The 27,038-nt window shown below is 43.6% G+C and overlaps 4 protein-coding genes across 5 annotated transcripts; 3 read left to right on the top strand and 1 right to left on the bottom strand.

The window, feature by feature from the left end:
- Positions 1-486: 486 nt before the first annotated feature.
- On the top strand, positions 487-918 carry atoh7 (atonal bHLH transcription factor 7; the record flags this gene model as incomplete). Its single annotated transcript, XM_080507046.1, has 1 exon — positions 487-918. One exon carries the CDS (start codon positions 487-489, stop codon positions 916-918), a length of 432 nt encoding a protein of 143 aa, XP_080363172.1.
- A 2,881-nt stretch (positions 919-3,799) lies between these two features.
- pkd2l1 (polycystic kidney disease 2-like 1) lies at positions 3,800-10,214 on the top strand (the record flags this gene model as incomplete). Its single annotated transcript, XM_080507382.1, has 15 exons — positions 3,800-4,079; positions 4,321-4,434; positions 5,040-5,167; positions 5,267-5,520; positions 5,625-5,849; positions 5,937-6,165; positions 6,269-6,439; positions 6,552-6,733; positions 6,834-6,954; positions 7,048-7,146; positions 7,257-7,378; positions 7,463-7,580; positions 7,754-7,887; positions 8,005-8,146; positions 10,110-10,214. The coding sequence occupies 15 exons, from the start codon at positions 3,800-3,802 to the stop codon at positions 10,212-10,214; spliced, it is 2,424 nt and encodes an 807-aa protein (XP_080363508.1).
- A 1,282-nt stretch (positions 10,215-11,496) lies between these two features.
- Positions 11,497-18,895, bottom strand: tial1 (TIA1 cytotoxic granule-associated RNA binding protein-like 1). 2 transcript variants are annotated; one of them, XM_080507166.1, is made up of 12 exons: positions 18,551-18,895; positions 18,038-18,134; positions 17,334-17,432; positions 17,156-17,210; positions 16,974-17,061; positions 15,499-15,574; positions 15,100-15,208; positions 14,839-14,934; positions 14,619-14,703; positions 14,359-14,482; positions 13,989-14,209; positions 11,497-13,880 (listed from the first exon to the last, which is right to left on the bottom strand). In XM_080507166.1, the coding sequence occupies exons 1-12, from the start codon at positions 18,577-18,579 to the stop codon at positions 13,757-13,759; spliced, it is 1,203 nt and encodes a 400-aa protein (XP_080363292.1). In that variant the 5' UTR covers positions 18,580-18,895; the 3' UTR covers positions 11,497-13,756. The 2 variants fall into 2 exon arrangements, with proteins under 2 accessions (XP_080363292.1, XP_080363293.1); XM_080507167.1 differs by lacking the exons at positions 16,974-17,061; positions 17,156-17,210; positions 17,334-17,432; positions 18,038-18,134; positions 18,551-18,895 and adding an exon at positions 15,999-16,301.
- A 2,136-nt stretch (positions 18,896-21,031) lies between these two features.
- Positions 21,032-26,527, top strand: bag3 (BCL2 associated athanogene 3; the record flags this gene model as incomplete). Its single annotated transcript, XM_080508111.1, has 4 exons — positions 21,032-21,229; positions 23,269-23,604; positions 23,714-24,058; positions 24,187-26,527. 4 exons carry the CDS (start codon positions 21,032-21,034, stop codon positions 25,318-25,320), a joined length of 2,013 nt encoding a protein of 670 aa, XP_080364237.1. The 3' UTR covers positions 25,321-26,527.
- Between the last annotated feature and the right edge of the window lie 511 nt (positions 26,528-27,038).

The following is a 27,038-nucleotide window of genomic DNA, read 5'->3' as shown; positions in this document are numbered from 1 at the left end:
CAGATGGTGAACTTTTGGTGTTTGTGACACATGGTCCTGAGTGAAGCCAGGGCCAGAGAGCCCAGCCCAAGATAATTGGAATTTCATTAAGGTTGTGTGTGTGTGTGTGTGTGTGTGTGTGTGTGTGTGTGTGTGTGTGTGTGTGTGTGTGTGTGTGTGTGTGTGTGTGTGTGTGTGTGTGTGTGTGTGTGTTCCTCTATGAGTAATATTGAAAGAGGGGTGGGGTGTGTGTGGGTGGGGGTGGGCATGGACTCCACCTGCTGCCACCTGTTCATCTGCTCCGTCCTATAAAAGCTGCTCCCTGGCCGGCTCGGGGATCACAGACACCTTGGACCTTCCGGACCGTCGTCCACTATCTGGACTTTACGAAGGAGCCGACGGAGGCTGACAAACCACAGAGGGGCACAGAACCTGAAACTGGAAGTTTCTCCTGACATCTTTCCCATTTAAAACCAAGCCCATTTTGACTCGTCGAGCCAATCAACCATGAAGTCCCGTCTACCCAGCTGCACCGACTCCGGATCCGAGTCCTCCGAGTCCGACTCCAAGAGCCCCGAGAAGTACGAGACGGCCACGCGGCGGCGGACGGCCGCCAACGCCAGAGAGCGCAAGAGGATGCAGGGTTTGAACACGGCCTTCGACCGACTGCGCAAAGTTGTCCCGCAGTGGGGCCAGGACAAGCAACTGTCCAAGTATGAAACTCTGCAGATGGCCCTCAGCTACATCATGGCCCTGAACCGGATCCTGACGGACCCCAGGAGGCACGCCGCTCCTCACAGGCAGTGGCTGGATCTGCAGTTTGACTGCGTCCAGCCTGAAGACTACTCCTGCCTGATGAGGTACGACTCTCCTGCCGGACAGGAGTTCGTCCACTCGTCCTTCTCCTATCAGTTCGAGGGCCAGCAGGTCCATGTATAAACTGCCCCCCCCCCTCCTGCGTCGGCAGACCATCAGTCATGTTGTTTGATGTCAGCGACAACGTGAATATTCCACTCCCCTTGTGGAGACAGTAAATACATTTGTATTGGATTATTTTATTCGTGTTTCTAGTGTTTGAATGACAATCAGAGGAAAGGCTTCTGTTTTTGTTTGAAGTCTCTTATTTGTTTTTGCCCGACAGCGTTGAGCAGATTTTTTTTTGTTCAAAGTAGAGCAATGCAAGGATTGTAGTGTCATGACAATGACTGTTAGATTGTTCTCACTGGTTTCTATCAGTTTTTGGTTTTTTTGATACGGCCCTAAAATGTGCAATGTTATACAGATTCGAAGATGATCTCTGTGATTTTAGTTGTATAGCTGAAGTCAATATGTAATTATTTTGTAGAGTTGAAAGCTGATGTTATTTGTCACAGACCTCTATTTTGGTTGATTATAGTTTTCCATCAGAAAATAAAAGTTATTTTGTATTAAAAAAAACAATCCACATTGTCTGTTTGAATGTCTCACCAGTTCATCCCAGGAAGAAACTACATTGACTGTCAAACTTTTTTTCTCATAAACAAAATCCTCATGTTTGTCACTTTCCTCTATGGGGTTAGCCGGGACACGATTTACAGCGCGGTATTATCTGTATGTGGGGCTCTCGGTAGGAAGGACTGTGTATGTTGTACGGCACACGGAGGATAAATCATCCTTTTGTTCAGAGTCTCTGCGCTCTGAGATAAGACGCTTTTACATCACTGGAAGAACAAAAATCTTCACATTTTAAAGAGACTCCAATTCGACACCGATTACAGTGAATTGCCTGATTAGCAATTTTTTAATCAAATTGTCTCTTCATAAGTAAGTTTGGTTTCGAAGCAATATCCAAATACACTTGGATATACAGGGTGCCAATGGATCGGCGACTGTTAAAGACACTCGGCTACAGATTTAAATGCCTCCCCGAAAAGTGATTACGGGAGATTTGAACAAGTTTGAAAGGTGGCACAAGCCGCAGCAGATTAAGGAAGCCTTGTGTGCCAGATCCAAGCACGGCTTCAGCAGGGGAGCAGAAATTAAAGTGCATTGTGTGTTAATAGCTGTGTGTAATCGCTCTGTTCGGAGCCGCCGGAGCGTGAACGCCCATGGCTGGACCCAAACTCTATCTGCATTCAGTACGAGACATCTACAGTATATGGCGGTACATTACCGTCATTCTTAAAACCGAAGAAGACACTTCAAATTCGTGATAATCTGTGTGCGAGTGTGTCAATTAATTTACACTGTATATTCGATGTGTCTCTGAAGTTCTCACACCGAGCAAAGGTCTGTTTATATAGAACAAATGTTGACAGGAATCACACTCATACAGATGGTCCTCGTGATTCATATGCTACACTGAATGTTTGCATATGCAACAAATTCCTTGTGACAGTTTGCATGTGAGAAACAAATAGACGGCAGAGTCATAACTATGTAACGATAATGAGAAACGCAGCGCGGCCACAGACTTCTCATTAATTCAGCCACAAGTGGTGAACAGTTGGTGGCGAGGAATACAATTGACATGCCATTTAATTGATTTCCTCAATGGGAGGATGTTATTGGATGAGTTGTTAATCAATAGTGACAGCATGGAAGTAACTGAGAGGGCAAAACAAATTAAATGAATTATTGAGACTTTGAGTATGACAGGCATGTAAATCCAAATTTCTGATTCAACTCTCATACTCTTAATGTGTGTTTCTATTTAATGATTCAGTTTTATCCTCACATCATTTGTTTTCATGGTCACTTTAATCAGCAGGGAAAATGCTTCCCTGGGAGGCCACACTTTAAAGACCACTCATTATTCTAATTAAATAATGCTAATTGTTTTAAAAATAAACAGCAATCAACAAATATTTGTTTTATTAAATTCCAACAATTATTCTTAAGCTGCTGTCCTCAGTACTTTTTATAATTTTGCCAAACTGTAAACAAATAGATGCTTGTTTTTCGCTTTCATTCATGTATTTCTCAATAGAATCACTGTAAACACTACTTCCTTACATTAAAGATTGTGTGGCACTGCTTTATTGTGTTTCTTTGTGCCTCCTCGCTGCATCTTGGCCAGCTCGTCACTGTAAATGAGAACTGCTTCTCAATTGATCCACTTGGAAAAATAAAGGTGAAATAAACAGACAAAACAAGTCACACATCCATCGCAGGCCGAACACAAAAAAGACAGACCGTTACATTCACTTAGAGTCAATTTATTGCCACTAATAAGCCTGAAATGTGTGTTTTTGGACCGAAGCTAAAAATCAAAAGTACCTGAGAGGAATGCCCACGTCCTCGGTGAGAACATCCACCCTCCACTCAGAAAGGAACCCCATGCCAGGGCTTGAACCACAGATATTCTGTCTGTGAATCACTCATTCAGTTATTACTTTCTACACAAGTCCAAATGGTACCTCACCAGCAATATTCCGTGCTGTCGACACTCCTTTATGCTGGAGTCTCATACATATTGTTGATTTTGCAGAATGAGAATCATGCACCGCAGAGGAAAGTGGGTGGTGTCAAAATAGTTCCTTTTTTTAGGTGGTTATATTGGATTTTTATCAAACCCACAGCCTCGTATAGATGAGCCAGATGTGAGGTCAGCCCAATAAGTGGATGTACAATAGCTATCACCACATCACTTCGGTGTGTTTGAACTGTTTCAGTCGGAGGATGACAAAAGCTCCGTCGGCGGAGCAGCAGCTCCTCCCCCAGCAGAGCTTATGTCACCCAGCCCTTATAATGGTCTCCCACGCAGGTGTTCAAAAAGCTCCCCTCTCTGACCTGACCACCCGCACGCAGCCCTCGCCGAGACAACGCGTTCAGGTTCGAGATGAAGTGCCTGAACAACCGGGCCGAGAGCCACTTGACGGCGCAGGTGGACTGCGAGATGGACGCGGTGGGGACCGGGGCCTGGGTGAACCAGGGCTTCTGTGGTTCCCCTCCGCCGATACCACGAGCTGTCAGCACCATCTACAACTCCCCGCCACTCTTCGCCGGCTCCATGGACAGCATGTACAAGCTGGACACTCCCGGTCCGTTTGTACCGGAGCCACCGTCCGCCGACCAAAGTCTGATGAAGAAACGAGGCGGCTGCTGCTCTTTCATCAAAGGTATGGACACTTACCGAACACATCTTTACAAATTGACTCTCAACTCTACAGGTTTCATGAACATAGATTAAAACCAGCCAAGTGCAGAAGCTTCACTCGTCATTGATTTAATCTGCTTTGTCTTTTATTCTTTTTTAATTAAGTTAAATTTAGTTAATTCTGTATTTAGCTGAATAAATCATAAATCATCTTCAAAGTTATATTCCTTCATAATTCTGACCGTGTTTGATTTGGCCTGCAGGGCTGTGGGCCACAACGTTGACTGAAAACACGTCTAACAACAGGGAGCAGTTTGTTCGAACTACTCTGCGGGAGTTGCTGGTCTACCTGGTGTTCCTGGTGGACATTTGCCTCCGTAAGTATTCTACACACATCTACCAAGCGACCGTCAAAATGAGACCAAATAAATAGTGGAAAATTCCACGTTGTAATTCCACATTTTAATCGGTGTTTTTAGATCTAGTTCATTCAGATTTACAAATAGGTTTGGCCGATGTGGTGATTTCAAAGTGTTGGTCATTGAAACAGCACTCCAGACTGTTGATTCATCATCAAGTTTGCTTATTGTTTCAATGCCTACCACAAATGCCCTTCCCATCCCTAAAAGCCATTGTCCAACGGAGCATTAGGACTGAAAGGGACATGTATACTGTTCTCATGACTTCTCCCGATAAGAGCATTTAGCCCCGTCCTTTGTTTCTTTGTCTGGCTTAGATTTACGTTGTTTGATGAGGCTATTTGTGACGGGACAGCGTGCTCTCTCTTCAAACACATTATCGCCTGTAATCTGGAGCCATTCGACTGCTTCAGAGACATAAACACAGACAAACAACCAGTCTTCAATGCAGCCTCGCGTGTCTGCCTCTGTGGTTGTCTTATCTTGGACCAGCTGAATGGAGCATCTGGGCGAAGCCGGATAGGAAGCAGTGACGTTAACGCAGCGACTGGCTTGTCTTGCAGTGACATACGGCATGACCAGCTCAAGCACCTACTATTATACCAAGGCCATGACGGACCTGTTTGTGAACACAGCCAGCGAGAGTGGGGTGAAGTTCCAGTCCATCAGCGCCATGGCCGACTTCTGGACCGTAGGTTTTCACACACAAAAAAAGAATCTTCAAAGATTTCTACAAATCATACACAAATATGAATGTGGGGGAACCTGTTTTGTCTGCATGTGTCACCAGTACGCTGAGGGACCCTTACTGGATGGCCTCTATTGGACAAAGTGGTATAACAACCAGAGCCTGGACAGCGGCGACCAGTCCTTCATTTACTATGAGAACATGCTGCTGGGTGTGCCCAGGATGAGGCAGATCAAGATCAAGAACAACTCCTGCAAGGTCCATACCGACTTCCAGGACGAGATCACGGGTTGTTTTGACGTCTATAACGAGAAGAAAGAGGACGACCTCAGCTTCGGTCTCATCAATGGAACTGCGTAATACACCCGCTTTGGTTACTGACACAATTGTTCCACGTGATAGTTGAGACCCAGTTTTGAGTTCTCATGGCGTCGCTTTGTGCTCTTCCTCTTTCCTGCAGTTGGAGCTACCACACAGAAAAAGAGATCAAGGGTTCGTCTCACTGGGGTCTGCTGACCACCTACAGCGGAGCAGGATACTATCAAGACCTGGGTCGGACCAGAGAGGAGACCAGCGCCGTCCTGGTGGAACTGGTAGAGAACCTCTGGCTGGATCGAGGAACCCGGGCGGCCTTCATCGACTTTTCCACTTACAACGCCAACATCAACATGTTCTGTGTAATCAGGTAAAGATGATCCTTGACGACGTCGCCTTGATCAGGCATCAGGTAGGTTTCCCACCGATTCACCAGACTTTCCCCCGCTATCTTCAGGCTGCTGGTTGAATTTCCGGCGACTGGTGGAGCGATCCCTTCCTACCAGATCAGAACGGTCAAATTGATTCGCTACATCACCACCTGGGATTACTTCATCCTCGGCTGCGAAATAGTCTTCTGCGTATTCATCCTCTACTATATCGTAGAGGAGATTCTCGAGCTGCGGATACACAAGTTTTCTTACTTCAACAGCATCTGGAACATTCTGGATATTGTGGTCATAATGGTAAAGGAGATCAAATTCTCACACTCAAGAACAAATCTGTGCTGTTCTCAGATAATGAAACCTCAAACTCCTAACAGTGGGTTGTTTTTTTTCCCTTTTCTAGCTCGCACTCGTGGCTATGGTTTTCAATATTTTCCGAACCATCAAAGTCGACAAATTGCTCGGCAAACTCTTAGACCAGCCCGCCATCTATGCTGACTTTGAGTTTCTGGCCTTCTGGCAAATGCAGTACAACAACATGAACGCTGTGAACTTGTTCTTCGCCTGGATTAAGGTAAGGCACACAAATCTTCCTCTCAACACTTTCCGTTGCTCCCCAAATACGTTACTCCGTACGAGAGGATTGAAAATGTTTGGCTACGTCTTGTTTTGTTTTTTGTTTGTAGATTTTCAAGTACATCAGTTTTAATAAGACTATGACTCAGCTGTCTTCCACGCTGGGTCGATGTGCTAAAGACATCTTGGGATTCGCCATCATGTTCTTCATCGTGTTCTTTGCTTACGCTCAACTTGGATATTTGCTCTTCGGAACCGAGGTGGAATCATTCAGTACCTTTGTGAAGTGCATGTGAGTGGACTTAAAGACAACATCCAAGGTTTCACACTTGTAGACTCAGGTTTATTTATTAGATTTGTATTTGTTTTTGGTTTTTTTGTCCTTCCTGCAGCTTCACACAGTTCAGAATTATTCTCGGAGACTTCGATTACGACGCCATCGACCGTGCTAACAGAGTTCTCGGGCCGCTGTACTTTCTCACTTACGTGTTCTTTGTTTTCTTTGTTCTGCTGGTAAGTCTCTCTGATGTGTTTGGTATTCAAAGGCTGAATCTGAGCATTCACATAATCTTGTCGCACATTCCCCCCCCCCCTCCTCCTCCTCAGAATATGTTTCTTGCCATCATTAATGACACATATTCAGAGGTTAAAGAGGAACTGTCGTCCCAAAAAGATGATCTGCAAATTACTGACATCATCAAACAGGTAAAATAAAGTTGAAAAGACATAAACTAATGGTGAGAGAATTTGTGGCATGGAGTACTAACAAAATTGTCTTTGTGTGTGTGTGTGTGTGTGTGTGTGTGTCAATTCAGAGCTACACCAAGACATTTATGAAGCTGAAACTCAAAAAAGAGAAAATATCAGATGTTCAGAAGGCTCTTCGGTCTGGATCTGGAGAAATTGAATTCAAAGACTTCAGAGAAACTCTTAAAGAGTAAGTTTAAAAAGAGTACCGGTAATTAATTGGAAAGCGCCCGTGATGATGTCAGAGCTGGATATGACCCTGGTGATGTTGCAGGTTGGGACATGCAGACCATGAGATTTCTGCTGCCTTCTCAAAGTTTGACCGGGACGGGAACCAAATACTTGACGAAGAAGAACAAGAGAGAATGAAAATCGAGTTGGAAGAAAAGAGGGTTTGTTTAGGATTTTTGTTTCATTCACGCTAACTATAATCATTACAGGACTTTTTTTTTTCCCTGATATATTTTTCAGCTTATTTCTTTTTTTTTTAATCGTGGCCAGACAATAAAAACCTGTGATAAAGTGACAAAGCTCTGCTTTCAATCCAGTTTTGGTGTTTTGTCAGGATGCCCTGAGTGCTGAACTCAACAATCTCGGGATGAATTATGAAAAAGAATTACTCGAGAAACCTTCCGTCACATCCAATGAGCAGAGGAGTCAATCCAGTCAAATCTTTGTGGATCGGGAACAGTTTCTAAAGTGAGAAAACCCTCTGAATATGAAATATGTTCATGTGTCTCACAGCAAGTAGCAATAAATTAAGTTGTGACTCCAAGCCGGAATAACGTGAAGATGCTTTTTTTTGTCCCGTGACAGACTGGCAAGACAGGTCCTCCACCTGGAAAGCTCCGTAGAAGGTATCTCGTCCAGGATGGACCTGATCATGGAGAAACTGGGACTCCAGGAGAAGACCAAACGGAACGGTCCAGCAGGGAAACAACCCGGCACCACTAATGCTGTGAGTACGGGAATCATTTTATATCCACAGAGGTTCGTCTTTGAAAATAATATGAGATCCGACCACATTGATAAAGCTTTGTCACAGCCGGTGCTGTGGAAGTTAGCGATGATTAAAAATCGATTACAGTTAATTGTGACCTTTCAAGGAAGTCTTGGGTTACTCAAGAAAAAAATTAATCTTCTGCACTATTTAGAATCTGGCCAGTGAATTTGAATTTCCCTCAGGACTCACATGACTCTATATCACAGGTGGCTCACAACAAAAAATTGTGTTTTGAATTTCTCCATTGTTTATTGCGTGTGTGATTCTTGGGAGGCATTTTATCCGGGCTTAGCAGGATGTGTTTCCCTTTTTCCCCTTTTTCCTGACCAATCACTGATCCAGATTCACTTCTTCTGTGCACTTTTCCCACCACTAGTCAGAGTTTATTTGGAGTTCCTCAAATGACCTTGTCAAGTAAAATAAAGCGGGAAAATCCATGGAAACTAAAGAGTAGAAATCACTACAAACGGCTATAACAGCAAACAATGTAATGAAATATATCTCAATTATACCCATGACACTTTACGAGTGCAACTTAAACTTTTGTTTTTATAACAGTTCTTTTTCTATATGTTTTTTCTTCATTTCAGAGAAGCTACATGTTTTGCGGTTCAGACATATTTTCTTTGGTGGAAAATTGTGAAAACGGCTCTTTTGGTCGTAAAGGCTGCAGAGCAATGTTACAGACCAAGATAATTTCTCACCATTTGGATGTAACATGATTTTTGTTATGGTTTTATTGGCTCGTTATTCATAATTGACACTGGGCTGTCTGGGGACGGGTCGTTTTCCTCTCATGAATGCAAACACAATTAACAGTGATAGAAAGCACACACACAAAAAAAGAGGTGGACAAAAAAATGGTTACAACTGGTTGATTGTCAGCACATTCTGTGGTAAAGCCAGAGAGCTCAGAGCTCGGAGAGAACAGAGATGTGCAGTATAAATAATAAATATGGACATTTGGAAGTCCCAAAATGGCACGCAGCTTTAAAAGCTGCTAAAAAAAGACATTTGCAAAGTAAACATAATTCAGATCCAACGCAAATGTACGAGCGTGACATTTTGATGTTTGTGTAAACGTCACCTCTTTAAACCGCCCACACAAACACGGTGCCCTATGAAAGCAGATAATGTCTGATTGAGAGCAGAGTGAATAATCACAGTGATATAACAGTGGAACCTTTGCAACGCCGTGCTCAAGAAAGCTAACACGGCACGGTGGTCTTTAACAGATTATACTCATCAGATATCCCTTCACTAATCCCTCGATGATTATTGCTGATTATGATTAAAAGGTGGATTTCTTATCAGATATTGTGCAATCTCGTGCGTATTAGTTCATATAGTCTTTGTTGTTTTGAAGATATGCTCATTTCATTTTGGGGATGTCAGTAAAGAGGCAGGAAAAATGGTGGTGTGGTGGGGAGTGGGGCACTGATTTCTAGGATTGGTATTATTTTTAAGAGGAGTGGTTGGTCGTAACCGGCTGATCTTCTTAGGATATGCCAGTGCACAATCTTGAGTCTCTCTCCAGGACGAGACTATAAACCAAGTCAGACAGGCCCTATCCAAACCTTTAAAACTGTGCTCTAATTTTTTTTTTTTTTATCATTTGACGTCCTATTTTGTGTATTTTTTAATTCCATTTTATGTCCTAATGAATCTGTGTGTTATTGCTTGTATGCCAAGCAGCTTCACAGCTGTATTGAGGTAGCCGATGACAAAAATCTAGTAAACTATTTAAAAAAAAAAAAATATTATTACCAGAAAATGTACTTCCAAATGTACAGCGACGCTTCACAGAGTCACACTAGTCAAAACTGATTCGGAGTCAATTAAGCACCAAATACTTTGCACTGTCGTTTTGTGCTTATAAACACAGATTGATGGATTGTTTTAAATGACCTGTGTTCAGAGTGGTGAAGCCGCGTCTGACGGCCGCGTCCTGGTCCGCGTGCTGGACAGGGAGACGAAGCCGGAGGCTCCGTCCTGGAGGCCCATGCGAGACTCCAACATGTGATCCTCCTCCTCCTCCACAAACACAAACACAAACACAAACACAAACACAAACACACACTTTCCCAGTCTTTCAGGTTGAAAACCGAGATAAACTGCTGACAGTCCGACATTAAAGAGAAACGTGTAAATACCGGGTGAATGTTTCTGGGAGGGAGGGGGGGGGGGGCTTTTTGCTTTATTAGGCTGCTGCAGCACAGATAGAGAGACTTCCAGTGTTGTAGAGGAAACCAAATGTAAATCTATGCATCATTATTAGTGCAGTGCAGTATCTCTAAAGGGTGGGTTAGTTCAAATATTGCAGGCGTATAAGCAATGCACGAGGCACCCAACATCTGCTTGCTTTTGCTTTTTTGCTCATTTGATGTTCAAGTGCTCTTACTGTAGCTTTCAAAGCAATCTTCAATAGTTTGTGCACGTGAAAATAAATAATATTGTCACACCTGAACTCCCCAAACTAGTGACGTATCAATACCAGGAGTGTGTTTTGCTTAAGGGGTTGACTCACGTGTTCAGAAATATATAATATTACGATGTTTTCCATCACAGATGAATCTTAAAATAGCCACAGGTCACGTGCTTTCTTCGGTGTTGTGGTCGAGCCTGGACCGCTTGGGGGCGCCACAGATCGCAGGCTCTGCCCACTGTCGTCTCATTTGCACGTGCAAAGAAAGACGAGACGCTCATTGCTTTATTTTTGAAGAAGTGTCCGCCACAGAGAATCCGGGGACTGACGATGACAGAATGATTTTATTTTTTTTTTTAATCTGAAATCCAGTGAAATGTTTCTCCCTTTAACTTTTTCAGTCTCAAATGTTTGGTTTCTTTGTTTCCCACCCAAATTTCTTAAATGTATCGTGAACGATGCTCCTAATCAAGTGTCACAGTAGCAAATAATTCCTCTTTAAATATAGAAATCCTCATTGATCAGCTGTGCCACTAGTATTTTGACACTTACTTCGTATTTGTTCACAGATGAGTCACACCAGTAATATTTTTTTGCTGAATAAGACTAAAATGCTGATCCCAAATATGTTAAGTATTTCAGGTTTTCACAATAACTGGATGTGGCACATCTTGATGTCACCATGACACGTTTGTGTGTTTTACAGTGGGACATTCAAATAGTACGAACACGTCAGTCTCAGTTTAATGTTTAATGTCACAAGCTGCTTCTATCTGATGTACTGAAAACAGCATCACAGTAATTGTAGGCTTTGCTATCAGACTATGTGTAAGGCACAATTTGTTGGCATCTAATAAAAGTACAGAACAACAAGTTTGAAATGTTTCTTTATTTGAAGTGACTTGCGTTTTCCCCCGTTGAATGGAAAATTGAATTCAGTTTTTTTTTTTAACATTAGACATCACTTCAGATGACCTCACTTGTCATAAAAGCAAATCGTCGTTACATTCAATATTTTTAAGCAACAAATATATTACAAGTCTTAAGCGTGCAGTTCAAGCCGATACACCTGCTTCCTGCTACATCCTGAAGATGGCACATCAACTTAAAATGGGAAGAATCTGATGTCAAAGAAGAAAAAAAAAAGAGGTTTTGTACGGAAGCCTTTCAAAATTACACATTTCAATCCAACAAATTATTTGATTAAGGCTCCCTTATAAATTATATTGCTGAAGTTTAATGATGGTATTTCATCTCAAAACACCCTACCTACAGTATGTACACTTGTTTTACGCATCACGAAGGTTTTTTTTGATCAAGGTTTAATATTTACACTCGACACACGCGACCCTGTTTCTTTGCCCGTCGCGCCCCGCCCAGCTCACAGAGAATAAAAACCAAACAGCAGAACGGAGGGGGAGCTTTCCAGGAGTGTAAATCGCTGTACGTAGTGGCACATACACACACACAAATAAAAATCCAAATGGCGGGACACGTGTGGAATTCCTGGAGACCGATTTTAGAACTATATGTGGGATCACGTTTCCTGGGACGAACTGAAAATACTCCTGAAACACAAACGTCTCCATGCACGGGCGGAGCGAGTGTCTGCTGCTTCACCAAAGTCGCACGTTAGAAAAACTATTCCAAACTAGAGTAAACCTAAAACATCCACCCCCCATCGTCTCCACGGAGGAGGGCGGCTCACGCGCGTCATATTCAATGTGACTCAGGATGATGATCGGCGGCGGGTTAATCACACAAGAACTCGTGGATCTGCAGCAGCCGAGGTTGCCGAGGAGGAAGAAAAGACTCGAGACGCAGAGTTCCTCCAGGAAACCAGCCCCAGAATCGGCAGCAAAATGTGGGACTTTGTTTGGCAACATTGTCTGGTGCCGGTGCAGCAGCGCTTCCATTCACACGAGCTTAGAAATGAGTGGAGGGGGGGAAACTAAAATCTCTCAAACCCTGCAAAAACAAAAACAAGCTTATTACTCCGATACAAAACATGAAAATTCTAATTTTTTTATTTATTTACTTTTTGCTTTTAGAGTTGTGTGGGTGAAATTGTCTTTGTGCACAAAAGAGATACGTCATCCCACCTAAACTTTCTTTAAAGCCACGAGTTGTTGGTTTCTTCACATACCCCCCCCTCCCACCATGCCTCTATTCACAAAATAAATCTTTTCTTTCGATATCAAATCAAAATGTCTGGATGCTGCAGGAGGAGGCGTCCGGAGCGTCGTCGTTTTGGCTCAGTTTGTAGAACAAAGTCAAGGTGACGACTAAAACTGCCACGACGCCGTCTGCTGCTTTAGAAACCCACTTATTACAAATCCTAATTGAGTAGACGCCTCCTGTGAAGGTTCGTCTTTCCTTGTATAAAATTGACAGAAAATGCCCAAGTATGACCAGCAAAGGAACAATTAAAGGATTTAAAAACTCATTGGCAAACAAGAGTAGATATTGCTATAGTTTTTTTTTTCTTTCTTTTTAATAATTTCTTATTAATCTTGATCGAGGTTTTCAGTGAGTTGAATCCCCGTCGTGTTTCCAGTGAGCTGCTGGAAGAATAAGATGGCTTTTCCGCCCACATGAGAGACTCTGTACACCGTCATGTGGACGTTCCTTTGATTTTCAGTGTTTTCTCAGGTTTTGAATCTAAAAAGAGTGACAATTAGCTTTAAAGTAGTAGATCGACTTCTTGATGGTTTGGCCCTCTGGTTGAGTCATTTCACGTGCAGGACGGCCCTCATTTTGCTCTTCCTCCCAATCTCTTTGAATCTGTTATTCCAATATCCTGTACTGCTGTTAAATAAATGCATAAAATAATCTGGGAAAAGGTTTCACGCGGGGCAAACATTCAAAAGGTCGATCTACTACGAAAAACAGTTGAGTTGGCTTTTCTTCAGAAGCCCAAGAGCACTTTTTCCCCCACAAAACCACTTGAAAAAAAACGTCTCAGGCTAATGAGGGCAGTCATTTTTTAACTTAATTGTTACACCAGTTGTTTTGGAGCAACTATTAGGTACAAAGGCTTTGTGAATACGTCCCCCCTGCGCTTCTTCTTGTTTTACGCCAGCCGTTCAGACAGAACGTGCCGCGTCCGCCCGGTGACGACTCTGCACGTGAGGGACGGCTCACTGCGTCTGGTAGCCCGCCATGCCGAAATTGGCCAGGTTGGACATGACGGTGCCCGGCGGGGCTGCGGCTTGGGCGGATGGAGATCCAAAGTTTCCCACCCAGGCTGGCGACTGGGACTGCCTGCAGAACAAGAGAGAGACACCCGGTGAGCGAGGAGCTGTTTGACGGGACCGGCAGCGACGTCAAACACAGGGGAGAAAATATTTCACTCCGGATTACGAAACGTACTCCACTCCAAATCCTTGCTGGTTCCAGGCCTGGCTGTACATGTTGTAGGAGGGAACTTGCCACCCGTTAGTCACATACTGGCCATACTGCTGCTGCTGCTGCTGCTGTTGTGGCTGCTGCTGCTGCTGCTGCTGCTGCTGCGGCTGCTGCGGCTGCTGCTGCTGCTGCTGCGGGTTCCCATAGACCTGATTCCACTGCTGCCCCCACTGGCTGTACTCCACCTGGGAGACACAACACAGAGCAAAACGCCCTTTCAAAACTTTTTTCCCTGTTTAAAATCAATACATGTGGGGTTTTGTAGGAACACGCTCAAAGTCACAACTCGGTGTGAGAGGTTCCTTCAATCACAGGAGTAGCGCTCTCTTTCTACCTGCTGAGGGCTTTTCGTCATGTCGGGAGATTCTTTGCCCCAGTAGCACTTGACTATGTGTCCCTCGATGACGGTGCCGTTTACTGAAACGATGGCATGTGCGGCACTGTCATGGGAGGAAAACCTTGCAAGGGGGAAACAAGAAATTCAAAGTAAAAACTTCAGACATTCAAGCAAAAAATTATTCTGAATGGTCATCATTTGGAGTCTATATATAACGTTTGAAGAGAAAATATCCACAGACACTGAGAAACTAGTACCTGATGAACGAATATCCTTTCTCTGGGAAAACCCTGACTTCCATTATTTGACCAAACGGAGAGAAAGTCTGTCGCATGAGATGTTCTGGGGGGGAAGCAGAGAGAAAAAACAGTGAATGTGGTTGGCGCTCAGGCTATTTGAAGGAGGTAACTCACGGTCCTGCTTATTGCAGTGTGACGACAGGGGACAACAATGGCATGTGGGAAACGTGGCACTTGCCTGATAGTCCAGACTGGATCCCTCCACAGTACACGGTGCAGTTCTGCGGGCTGGACTGAGTCACCACGTCGTCAAACCTCAGCTGCTTCGAACCGTCTGAAAGCACGAAAACAACAACATCAAACACCACATCTGTGCAGGTTTATTCATGCAACGCATCTGTGTGGATCGATCGCCTCGGCTGCGAGAGTGGAAACGCCTTGTCGCGTCACGACAGGAGTGACGACGGGCACATGCCGAGAGCTTCCTTTCAATACTTACTGTCCGGAGTAGTTTTGGGAGCGGGGGGTTTACGCGTTGCCCAGTTGGTCCTGATTTGCCGACCCCCGAGCCACTGACCCGACATGTTCACGATGGCGTTCTCAGCATCCTGCAAACACAAACCGTCCCGTTGCTTTTCTGGATGTGACACACAGGATGCTTTTGTTTGTTTGTTTGTTTGTTTGTTTTTTAGACGTCCTGACGGGTTTCTGAAAATACGCTTCCCTATTTCTAAAGTAACTGGTGACAACGGACAAGAAACTATGCAACGTTGACGGATTTAGTTGTAACCGTGGCTTTTAAACGAGAGGACGATTCATTTCTAACTGCCATAAAAGTAGGATAATAAACAGAAAAAAGAAATAACCTTCAGTCTGTGTTCTTGCACTGGAGCCTTACCAGTTTGTTGTAGAAGGACACAAATCCATACCCCTTTGATTTGCCTGTCGTCATGTCCTTCACAACACGGGCGTCCCTGGAGGGAAACCAGAGAGCAAGTTCAGCACAGCTTCCTGTGGAGAGCGTCCAACTAAAAGGAACCACGCAAAACACACTGAACTGTGAATCCTCTACTCTGTCCAACATGAAAAGTATATTAGCTCTCGTGACCTGGTGCTGAGCACTGGCTCGTGTTAAAACTTCTATGTAACACTTAAAAAAAAAAACGAAAAAAAAACCGAAAACAAGAACAATTACATGCAGCCTACGATACTTTTTCAAATGAAGGATCTTTACCACTAGAGCACCACTTTTGCCACAATCTCTCAAGATTACTGATTCAAAGCAACGGATATGAATTACCATGCAAACTTAAAAACAAAATCTGCATTGGGTGCTCGCTCTACATATAGAAAGTTATAGAAAATATCAAAAGAGAAAAAAGGAATTAAACGGCATACATGGCCTGTTAACAGATTTCTTTATTTTCCCTGGTCAATGCTCTACCACCAATATGGAGTATGGAGTTTGGGGAGCTGCAAATTTTGAGAAATTGACATTTTTCAGAAATTTTGGAAGAGGATAAATGTACTACAGACAACACTATGTAAATCAAAATGAGACAATTGAAAACACAAAATTTAGAGGAATACATTGGATTTGTTAATCTAAGCTAGATCATGTTAATACATGGTATCTACAGATAAAGACATATGGAAAGAATGGAATAAATAGAGAAAGAAAACTACATCTGAGTCTCCAGAGTGCACAGTTCCTTGCTGTTAGCCTTCAAGCTCCTGTCCAATCCTATGAGCATTTCTGTAAAATAACCAAAGTGCTATTACTTCACTGAAAGCCACAACTAGAAGCTGTTCAGGTTCACACACACAGCTGACATTCTGCCGGCACACTGTACACTTTACTTACCACACCCTAAACATGCATACAAAAAGCAAGGACAAAGGCTAAAAGCTCACACTACAGTCACAGCAACAAAGAAACAGGCTCAATGCAATTATGTTAGAAGATATGGTCCTAAAAGGAGGCGTTTCGTTTAAAAAGGTAGGTTCCAATCTACTTAATGTTGCTACGTTAGCAACCGTGTTTGCATGCATGGATGTAGGGTATTTTAAATTGTGAAACTGACAAAAAAAGACAGAGAAATATGCATCACCTGCTCTAAACATGAATAAACAGGAGTTTCCTCGGCCGTCATTGTTGGTACACATTCAGAAAATAGCACGCTCTGAAGGAAATTTAACTTAATATATACCCTGGATGTATGCATGTAAACACAGTGTGTCGGAACATACAACTGCACAGTTATAAACCTCCCGACTTCAGAAAAAATGTACATGGTTATACAGTGGACATCAATTAAGGTATTATATTGTATTGAACAAGAAAAGAAAAACTAAACTCGGAGGAGAACTTACGAGATTTTCCCAAAAGGAGCAAACGCGGCTTTGACGTCATCAGTGGAGATCTCCGGGTTCAAATCACCCACAAAAACATGGAAGTGATCTGAAAATAAAAGATAACAAAACACACACAATAACACATTTAATAAACTTATTATAAACTTTGAATTTCGGGGAAATCGGTGCGAGAGACATACTGGATGTGTCTTTCTTCTGGCTGCTCGGTGTGGTGGCCCAGTTCACCTTCACCTCCTGCAAACAGAGGATTAACAAGAGAAGATTAAAAACACAATCAGAGAAACTGACATTTCCTTTCGCAGCGTTTATGGTATTAAAGCTAAAGTTTTCATTTCCGATCCACAACTAACATCTTACCTTTCCTAAAATCTTCCTCCCGTTCATGGCTGCCAGGGCTGCAGCAGCATCTCTGTGTTCAAAGAACTCCACGAAGCAATAGGGGTCATTGCTTGTGTGCTGCAACAAACAAGTCAAAGACAAAAGTTACGATTCTTGGTTCAATTGTAATGTATGTGCAAATCCAAACATTGTTGTGTGTCCTTGAGGTTGGCAAAAAAAAAAAAGAAATCCAGTGGGAGAAACTTACACCATATTAAACAAATGACAACCGTAATGTTCCTGTTTTTTTTTAATCCCTTACTTCTACTCTCAGAAGTTTTACAGCTGTGTACTACGATTTCAATGCGTCAACAAAACAATCCATTGGATAAAGTCATCTTCTGCAAATTCAGGAATTTTAATTGGATCATTTGATTACATGTTGAGCTTCTGTCTGATGTTTACTCGCTGTCTAGATCTCTACTGATACGTGTACAAATACATTTAAATGATAGTAGTGAGCAAAATCGAATGGACAACGGTGTCCTCAGTCTGTGTTTATCTTCTCTTTGTATGTTACAATATCATTAAGTACATGTCCCAAGTGTCATTAACGTGTAATGTAATTGTCTTCATGCAACGAATCGGATCATCTCGTTTTTAATACACATTTTAGCCAAAATCTCATCTAATCCAGATGTGAATGACAGGTGAACAGAATAGTAGCCCGGCCAGATGCTTACCTCCGTGATCATTTTACAACTTTTACATGGACCAATCTGGGCGAAGAGTTGAAGAATCAGGATTTCTGTGACGTCTCTGGAGAGGTTCCCCACATACCTAGAAAGAAGAGCGCAAATTCAGTTTATGAGGGAAAAGATGATCGCATAAACATGAGCTCGAAACAGCCTGTCCCGGTAGCTTTTTTCATATATATTTTTTATATTTTTAACAAACCAGTTAATTCGCGACACATTAATGTGTTAACGTTAGCTCGTCTGGCCCACCGCTAGCTGCTAACGTCAAACAGTTGTTGGGTGTAGACGAAAACAAATCGTACACATATTGACTTTAAGTTGAGTTCCTGTATTTAATGTACACGTCAGTACAACACGACAGTCAAACGTTAGTGAGGTTTGACGGCTTTAGACTAAGTTTGTGAATCGAACGATTAGCTACGTTAGCAACCGGCTCGTGACATTAGCGACGCTAACAACAAATAAATCCGCCGCTGGGACAATTAACCGGGAACTTACAGGGTTCTGGGGTGCATTTCGTCGTCCATGACCGCTGCCGACAGTCACCGGTTCGAAGGAACGATGGTTTTAATGAGTTTTTTGTACGTTGGCGGACGAAGTGAGCAGATGGCAAAAACAAGTAGCTAACTAGCTTACAAGCTAACTCACCGGGCGCCAGCGGCTACGTCACGCTGAGACCGGGGCGCGCGCCTGCGTGAGAAGCGCGCCGCCGCGGAGGTCAGGGTGAGGTAACAGAGTCCAAATGTTCACACGTGTTGAGAACTTTGTCAAAAAAAAACTTAATGTCCTATCTAACACAGTTAGTTCAACACAAAAGAGACCCGTTAGCGAATTTAACGTTATCTGATCAAATCAACGCAACCTGCGTAAATGAGACTGGAGCGGATTGGCAAGGAGCGCTTGTTTTAACCACCGCTGTTTGTTGGATCAAGTCTGTACTCGAACCACGGGGACTTTTCTGGAACCTGAGCCCGGCTGTTATTGCTGTGGTGAAATTATTTTAGAGCCTCCTGTAAAATTATTATTGTTTACTTCGATTTGTGTTGCCCCACAAAGCAAAATGGGAAATTACTTCAAATATGAAATCCTTCATCAAGTTTTTTTTTTCCCCCGAGTTTTTTTTTCTTTTTTCATTATTCTTCTCAGGACATAAAAAAAAAAACCCAACAAACTTGTTGACATTTTTTTCCCCAGTGACATTAATTCCTGTGAATCTTACACATAATGGGTCAAACCATCATGTAAAGTTTAAATTTTACCTCATAGGACAAGGTAAGTATCTAAATAGCCATACATGTAATATAATAAAGCAAACATGAAACACATGTCTGCATTCAAAACAACGCAAAAAATGATAAAGGTAAGAAACAAGCAGTAGTTTGGGGTCAAGACCAGGGATTTTTCCCTTTTCTTATATCTTTTTGACCTGCTTAACTATCACAATAGTTGTTTTACTTTTATTGTAATGTAGTTTGGTTTGTGGACGTTTAGATAACATTTGCACTGTGCTGTTTAGATGAATTAGATAGCAGAAATGGATGTTGCACATCACATTTTGAATCACCAAAAGAAAATAGAGTATAGCAAGAAAGAGTCCAACAAGATTTTAAAATGGAAGTTAAAAAACTAAATATATACCCTGAATGTGCAATATTTTATGCATTATACCCTTGGAAATGTGTAATCTACAATACAGTGCAGCCTCAGAATAGCTGTAAATGTCCCTGGATATGGATTCATGTGCAGGAGAGCTCTAAGTTCACATAATTATTGGGACTTGCTCTGTGAGAGGGTCATCAAGAACTAATTGTTTGCATTTCCAGTAGAAAATGCAAGTGTGAATACTGAAGCTGAATAAACATGAACTTTAATGCTGAGGAAGCTTCATGGCAGCAGACGCTGATCTCCCTTTGATCTCCTTTTGATCTCCTTGATGAGGTGCCGCTACTCTTTCTTCTTTTGGATTTAAGGGACAGTTTGCATTCATAAAGTTGCATTACTGCCATCTGCTGGTTCTACCTATCTACACTGTTTCCCACCACTCTTGTAGTCCCTGATGACTGTTTCTCTCTTATCAGCAGCTTTTTTGTCCCTGATGACTGTTTCCATTCTTCTTCTTCTTCTTTGCATGTAGAAAGAAGAAGAAGGGGATTTAAGTTGGCATCCGTGAAATTGCATGACCGTGATCTGCTGGTTCCAGCAAGCCGATACCATTCCCACTGCTAAAAAAGAAAGATAGAAAGAAAGAAAGAAAGCATGTCCCATGAAGAGCCTCTCCCATCTGCTCTGTATAGGACATTTTTTTGGTAATTTTTTGTAAGTTAATCGAAAACGGTTAAAGATATAAAAAGCATACCGCATAGCAGGAATGTCTTGCACGTTTTGATATCTCACTATTTCAGATCAGTTAATGTTTGTGGGAGGAAAGGCGCAGTGTGGAAGAAGTCAGAATAATCTTTTTTTTTTTGTGAATGCTGAAAAGTGGAGTAGCCTTGTGATTGAGGAGTGTCGGTGTGCCCACACTGCATCTCACCACCACGTTATATAATTGTGTACCAAATCGTAGCGAATCCAGACTTGAGCTCCCCTGTGGACCAGGTCTAGTTCTTGTATGTGGGAGTCTGAGCAGATCTGTTTGGGTGGTCTTTAATTGAGAGGGAATCTTCTACAGGATTTCCTTCCGAACACTCACACACAGAGTGATCCAGACACGGGGCTCAGTGAACGTTTGAGATATTAGTCTGATTTCAGTGAAAAAGACCCAGAAACCCCAGCAGAGCTCCTGTATCAGGAGGGGGGGGGGGGGGGGGGGGGGGGGGGGGTGAAAGGGGGGGTCTGCGACACAACAAGTTTGGGAACTCATGCCACCGTCTCCAGCGCTGTCCGCCCCCCACATTAACCCGGCTATTTCCAGAAACTTCCAGCCCACTTTTGCACGTCACTTGAAGGAATCTTTAAAGCGTCCGTCGCCCGTGTAACATGTCTCAGTACTCGACGGCCAGCGGCATGAACGGCATGAAGACCCAGTCCCCGATCCTGGCGATGGCGAGCAACGACAGCGAGCCGCTGCCGCTGGGCTGGGAGGTGAAGATCGACCCGCAGACTGGATGGCCCTTCTTCGTGGATCACAACAACCGTAAGACCACCTGGAATGACCCGAGACACGACTCGAAAAAGGTAAACGGAGCGTCGCCAGAAGTTGGTGCGTGCGGTCCAGCGGCGCGCGCCGCCGCTTCGCAGCTATTTTTATGCCTGGCTGCGTCGGGGTTTCTTTTTTGTTTTTTTTCTTTTCTTTTTTTTTTATGCGTGTTTTCGCTACAGTGCGGCTTTTTACGAGCGCTGCGCTACACCGCAGCTCCGCGTTAACGTTGTTGACCACAGGCCCTGGGTGGCGGCGTCTCCTCCCCCTCACAGGCGGCTCACAAGCCCATTATAACGGGTGATCAACCCCGTTATGTCCCCCTGTCATGATCTCACACTATTATTACTCGGATGAGTCACGCTGCAGCATGTAAAAAAAGGCTCCCCGCACGCACGCAGCCGGGCGCGAGTCAAACAACGACCACCGCGACGTCCCCGGCTCATATTAAACTTTTTCCCTTACAAGGATGTGCGGCTGGTCCGGCTCACTTCGGCCTGTGGAGTACAAGATATCTAATCAAACCCCATTAAAACGTGTTGTGGAAACACACACACACACACACACACACAGGTCTGCAGCGAAAAGCCGTGGGCTGGAGTGAGCTTCACAGCCTGCCAGCTGGTAATCTTTCCTCTCGGAGAGACAGACACAGAGAGAGGGGGACTGTTGTCCAAAGTTAGTGTCCAGAGGAATCTGCTAGAAAGACACAGCTGTTGGGGGATAAAATTGGTGCAACGGTGCCGGCAGTGTGCAGTGTCCCACTCTGAAATGGCAGAGGGCAAAGGGTCGTTCACAGTTATTAAATAACTTTTGTATCAGGCACCAAAAAAAAAAAACCCAAAACAAATCCTCCACAGGTTTATACACAAATGCACTGTTGTTTTTTGCTCATATTGGATAGATTCATCCGAACTTTGTTCACTTTTCAAATATATCATTGACAAAGTGCTAAACTGTCAGACCTGTTGCTTGTGCTCCTCCATAGCTGTCATTAGCAGGTGTCTCTTCACTTATTACAGTGGGACTAAACACCATGTAACTCATAGGAAACTACATTATCATTTCTCTATTATGCGTTTAGTTCCCTTGATAAGGACCTGCAATCCATTGAGTAATATTAGACGCAAATATGTTGCCTGAGAGTATTTATGTTGTTTGTACTAGACAGGACCAGAGTGGGATTTTTCAGTGAAGGTCAGTAAAAGGAAAAAAGTTCCTCGTATTTCCTGTATGCAAAGGTATTTTACACATTATGATTTCTGTCGTAATCCCTTCAAGTGTTACAAAAACAAATAACAGAAAAAATACATTCACTTTCCCTGAATGTCATACTGGCGATGAGCTCATAACATGTTTGTAAAAAGGGTGTGCCAAACGTGCGTGTGTGTGCGTGTGTGAGGGGGATGAGCCGTGAACTTTAGCCCAGTGATGTCACTGTGAATGTGAAGCAAAATATCCAGCACACCAACAGCAGTTGTCTGACCGGACATGTACTTAAAGTCTGTGGTAATCACCAATTATTTTCATGTATCTACGACTGTGAGAGGCATTAGCTTTGGCGTCCCCCTGTGGAATTGTCATTATTTTAACCTATCACCCTTGCAGTAATTCCAAAGACTGAGGACAGTCAAGTTTAGAGCAAATTTTTAACAAGTCGGTTAAAAATATACTAAATCTTATGTAGAGCCGTCTAAAGGTTAGGGAAGACAATGCTAATCATTACACACCTACTCTCAAGCCAGTCACCTGGAATGTTCTTGAAGCTGCCTTTATACTGTCTAATACATGGCTTGGTTGGTCAAGCAGTTGTCTCACAATTGCAAGGTTGTGGGTTCAATTCTGCTCTCCACCTGTCCACATTCAAAAGAACCCCATATTGGAGTGACAGGGTCTTCTACTGATGTGTGCTTGCAGGGATTAATGCGATTAAGGATGTAATCATGCAGTTGAAAAGCACTAGCAAAGTTACTTTCTAAGTGTTTGAATAATTTTTTGTTGCTGAACCTTGTTGTGTAAATAATTTATTTGTTTTGTCAAACAATTGATTTGCTGCCATTTAAAAATTGTGCTACAGGTTCGAGAACTATCAGCCAATGGACCCAACATACCACCAGAACCAAGTCCACAAGAGACCCAGAAGACCTTCATTAGGGAGATGAAGCACCCTATTCTTCGCCCGGGTTATGTTCCCATCCCAGTCTTCCACGAGGGCGCTGAACTGAGGCAGCAGCAGCATCCATGTTACTCTTACATCCAGCCATCCACTGCACCGAATATGCGAACAGAAGGGAGGACACCCTCCCCAACACCGGGGCTCCACTGCAGGCCCAGATCGCCATTGCATAGCCCATCAGACAGCTGCCCTACTGAGCCCATGAAGGTGGGCTCACCTGTTTCACAGACACCAGAGGTAGGAGTGTTAACCAATGCCGCACAATATTTGATAATATCTGGTTTGTAAAACTTATTGGATTGGAAACACATGACAACATGTTGTATCCTATTTCATTTGAACCCAGATTTATCCAACCGCGCATCACCAACCTCCACGGCCCAGCAGCACCGGTCTTCAGGCTGGTTATATCCCGATTCCAGTGATTCACGAGGGTGGAGGAGGCCAAACGCAGTCTCAGTTAAACCCCTCTGTCTACTCTCAGCGTATCCCTTACTCTGAGCATCAGCAGCCCTTTCATCGCCTTCAGTCAGATGAATGGCCCGGCTATTCTGCTACAATGCAATCACCTCGAGAAAGGGCTTCCCCAATACTGTTGCCCCAGCACCGTGATGCTTCTTCTATTCATCTTCCACCTCACGTTAGAAGTCAATCTCCTATTGTAACCCAGGTGCTGGGGGAAAGACCACAGGTAATCCTACTCTTTTGTGTTTTAACTTTGAGTGTCCTTTAAAAATGTCGGATTTCCCTCTTGGTGTGTGTTGACCTAGATTGTGACAACCCTTCTGTTTTTTTGTTTTTGTTGCTTTTACTTGGAAGGCTCAGCAGCATGTCCTCACACGAGAGCAGCCCCAGAAAATGGAGCAGGAGCAACAAAGCGTGCCACAGAAACCTGAGAACACACAGCTCCAGCAACCGTTGCACACAGAAGCCGATGTCCAAAAGCCTCAACAACCTCATCAGTTCCAGCAGCCTCCACCTCAGCAACCACAGCAGTTTCAGCAACCTCAACCGTTCCAGAAACCCCAATATTTTCAACAACCTCAGCAGTTTCAGCAACCTCAACAGTACCACCCACCCCAGCAGGTACACCAAACCCAACAGTACCACCAACCCCAACAGGTACCCCAAACCCAACAGTACCACCCACCCCAACAGGTACCTCAAACCCAACAGTTCCACCCGCCCCAACAGGTACACCAAACCCAACAGTTCCACCCACCTCAACAACTACACCAAACCCAACAGTTCCACCCGCCCCAACAGGTACACCAAACCCAACAATTTCAGCAGCCCCAGCAGTTCCAGCAGCCCCAACAGTTCCAACAACCCCAGCAGTTCCAACAGCCCCAACAGTTCCAACAACCCCAGGAGTTTCAACAGGCACCACCTCAAATGTCTCCTCAGCCTCAGCAGCCTGAACAATTACTGCCGCAACAGTTCCAGCTGCCTCAGAAGGCAGAGCAACCCCAACAACATGTTGCCGATATCACAGTTCAAATACCTCCAAAACCAGAGGCTCAGGACACAACTGCTGTTCCACCGGAGGTCCCTCCTGCACCAGTAGAGGCTGAGCAGGCCCCTCAGTGCCCCGTCCACCCGGGCTTGACAAAGGTACAGCAAATAGTCGGACGAGTTGCCAAACTGGAGCAGGAGGTGAAATGTTTTGATGGGAAAAAGAATGACAAGAAATACCTTCTCCTGGAGGAGCTGCTGACCAAAGAGCTATTAGCCCTGGACTCGGTCGACCCGGAGGGTCGTGCGGACGTACGACAGGCGAGACGGGACGGAGTCCGTCGTGTTCAGACCATACTGGAAGAACTAGAACAACTGGAGGAGCAGCCAGTCAGACCCCCGGGTGAGACTGTGATGGAGGGAGACAACGTGCCACAGAAAGGAGAACCTGGCATGATCACCAAGCAGAATGTAGAGGCGGCGAAGGAGATCTCGTAATAAACTGCACACTTCATAGAATGGAGGAGAGACAGATTACCTGCTGTATATTTGATAGTGAACAAGTCTGCTCTGGCTCACTCTCCTCCTCCACTAACCACAGCATTTTGTGGAAGTTGCATGCATTGATTAACCGTGTTGGTATGTCCGGCCGTTCAGCACATAATTGATGGTAGCTCAGTGCAATCATGTTTTTCAAGCCGATGTCGTTGCCTTCTATGTTGTGCCAATGTCTTCATAATAAGACGGCTGCCATGATTAAGATGTTGACAACAATTGCCGGGCAGAAGTTTGAATTAAGAGGCCTTTATTACTAAAAGGAAGAGAAATACAAGTATTTTCTTAAGAAATGTTACATGTAGTTGCCTTTTGTCTGAACAAATATTGTATGAAGCTTTTCTTAATCCAGTCAGCACATTATTTAGTACACGAGTGCAAACATCGGGGCTTTAGCAGAGCTCGCTGCAGAACTGAGTCAACAGGAAAGCATTTTCCCCTTTACCGCCACATGGCTATGTTGGAGCTGCTTTGTCACACAGCACAGTGAATATGTTTATTAGATGCTGCTTTTTTTTGGTGCATTACTGATTTTGCTGTCTTTGCACTTTGCCATCGTTGAAACGTACCGTGCTGAATATCAGCAGCACTTCATTCGAAGTATATCAGTTTTGACAAGTTTTGATTGATGTGTTTGAGTGTTTGTATGTGAACTGGTTTACTTGTTATATTTCAAATCCTGATATCAGTATTTATATCATTATAAAGTATTTTGGTACAATTATGAATGTGTCATGACAAACAGAGGTGAGATGTGAGACAATCAGCACTTGGTCGGAGTCACAGTTTCAGATTGTCAGAATGTTCTTGTATAACTCTACCAAAGCCACAATCTGTATCGACACTAACACAGAACGGCCTGAAAGCCTTAAATCGCCAACTGTGATTAAGAAAATACCCAAATCATAAACACTTAAACACCTTGTCAGTTACTCAGCTGCAGAGCAACCTTTTCTGATCACCCTGTGTGTGTAGTAATGTGTCACACTAGTAAGATTGTAAGCTCTTTGTATGATAGGGTCACTGCCTAACACTTTTACAATTTCTGGATTGTGGCTTAGTGTCGGTCACAGTTTTCAGTAGCTGGTTGATGCATTGTTGACAGAAAGCCACAGTCGGATGGTTGAAAATAAAATGTATTTGACATGAATCTTGACTGATGCCTGAATTTACCAAAAATATCTGCTTCAGTCTATTATTTGTGTAATGTTATGCTGTGGACATCCATAGATTGTGTGTCCATGGAGTTTGGAGGTTGCTGGTCTTCCTAAATTTGATGGTCAAAGTCCGGGCAGATCATCGCATTGTACAGTCATTTTTGGCAGTCGCTGACTGGCCTGTGAGGGAGAAATGAAAGAAAGTTGAGTGTGTATTATGCAATCGATTCAACTGCATTTATATTTAAAGAGGCAGCTATATTCTTTATTGTATGTAGTGATTGTATTACCCATCTTGGCTGTGTTGCAAGATAAGAATCTAAATTATCATTATTTTATAAAACACAAGAAAAGTAGAAAGTAATATACTGCTTTTCAAGTAGAAATATCTTCATAATGAGCATAATTGTGTAGACCTTACAGCTCGCCCATCTGCAGTTGTTTCTTTCAAGTAACTGCCCACCCTTGCTTTTAAAGGTTCCACCTGTCACCTTTTTGAAAGTC

Source organism: Blennius ocellaris (genome assembly GCF_963422515.1).
Source record: "Blennius ocellaris genome assembly, chromosome: 13".
Lineage (NCBI taxonomy): Eukaryota > Metazoa > Chordata > Actinopteri > Blenniiformes > Blenniidae > Blennius > Blennius ocellaris.
This window is presented reverse-complemented; position numbering and strand designations above follow the sequence as displayed.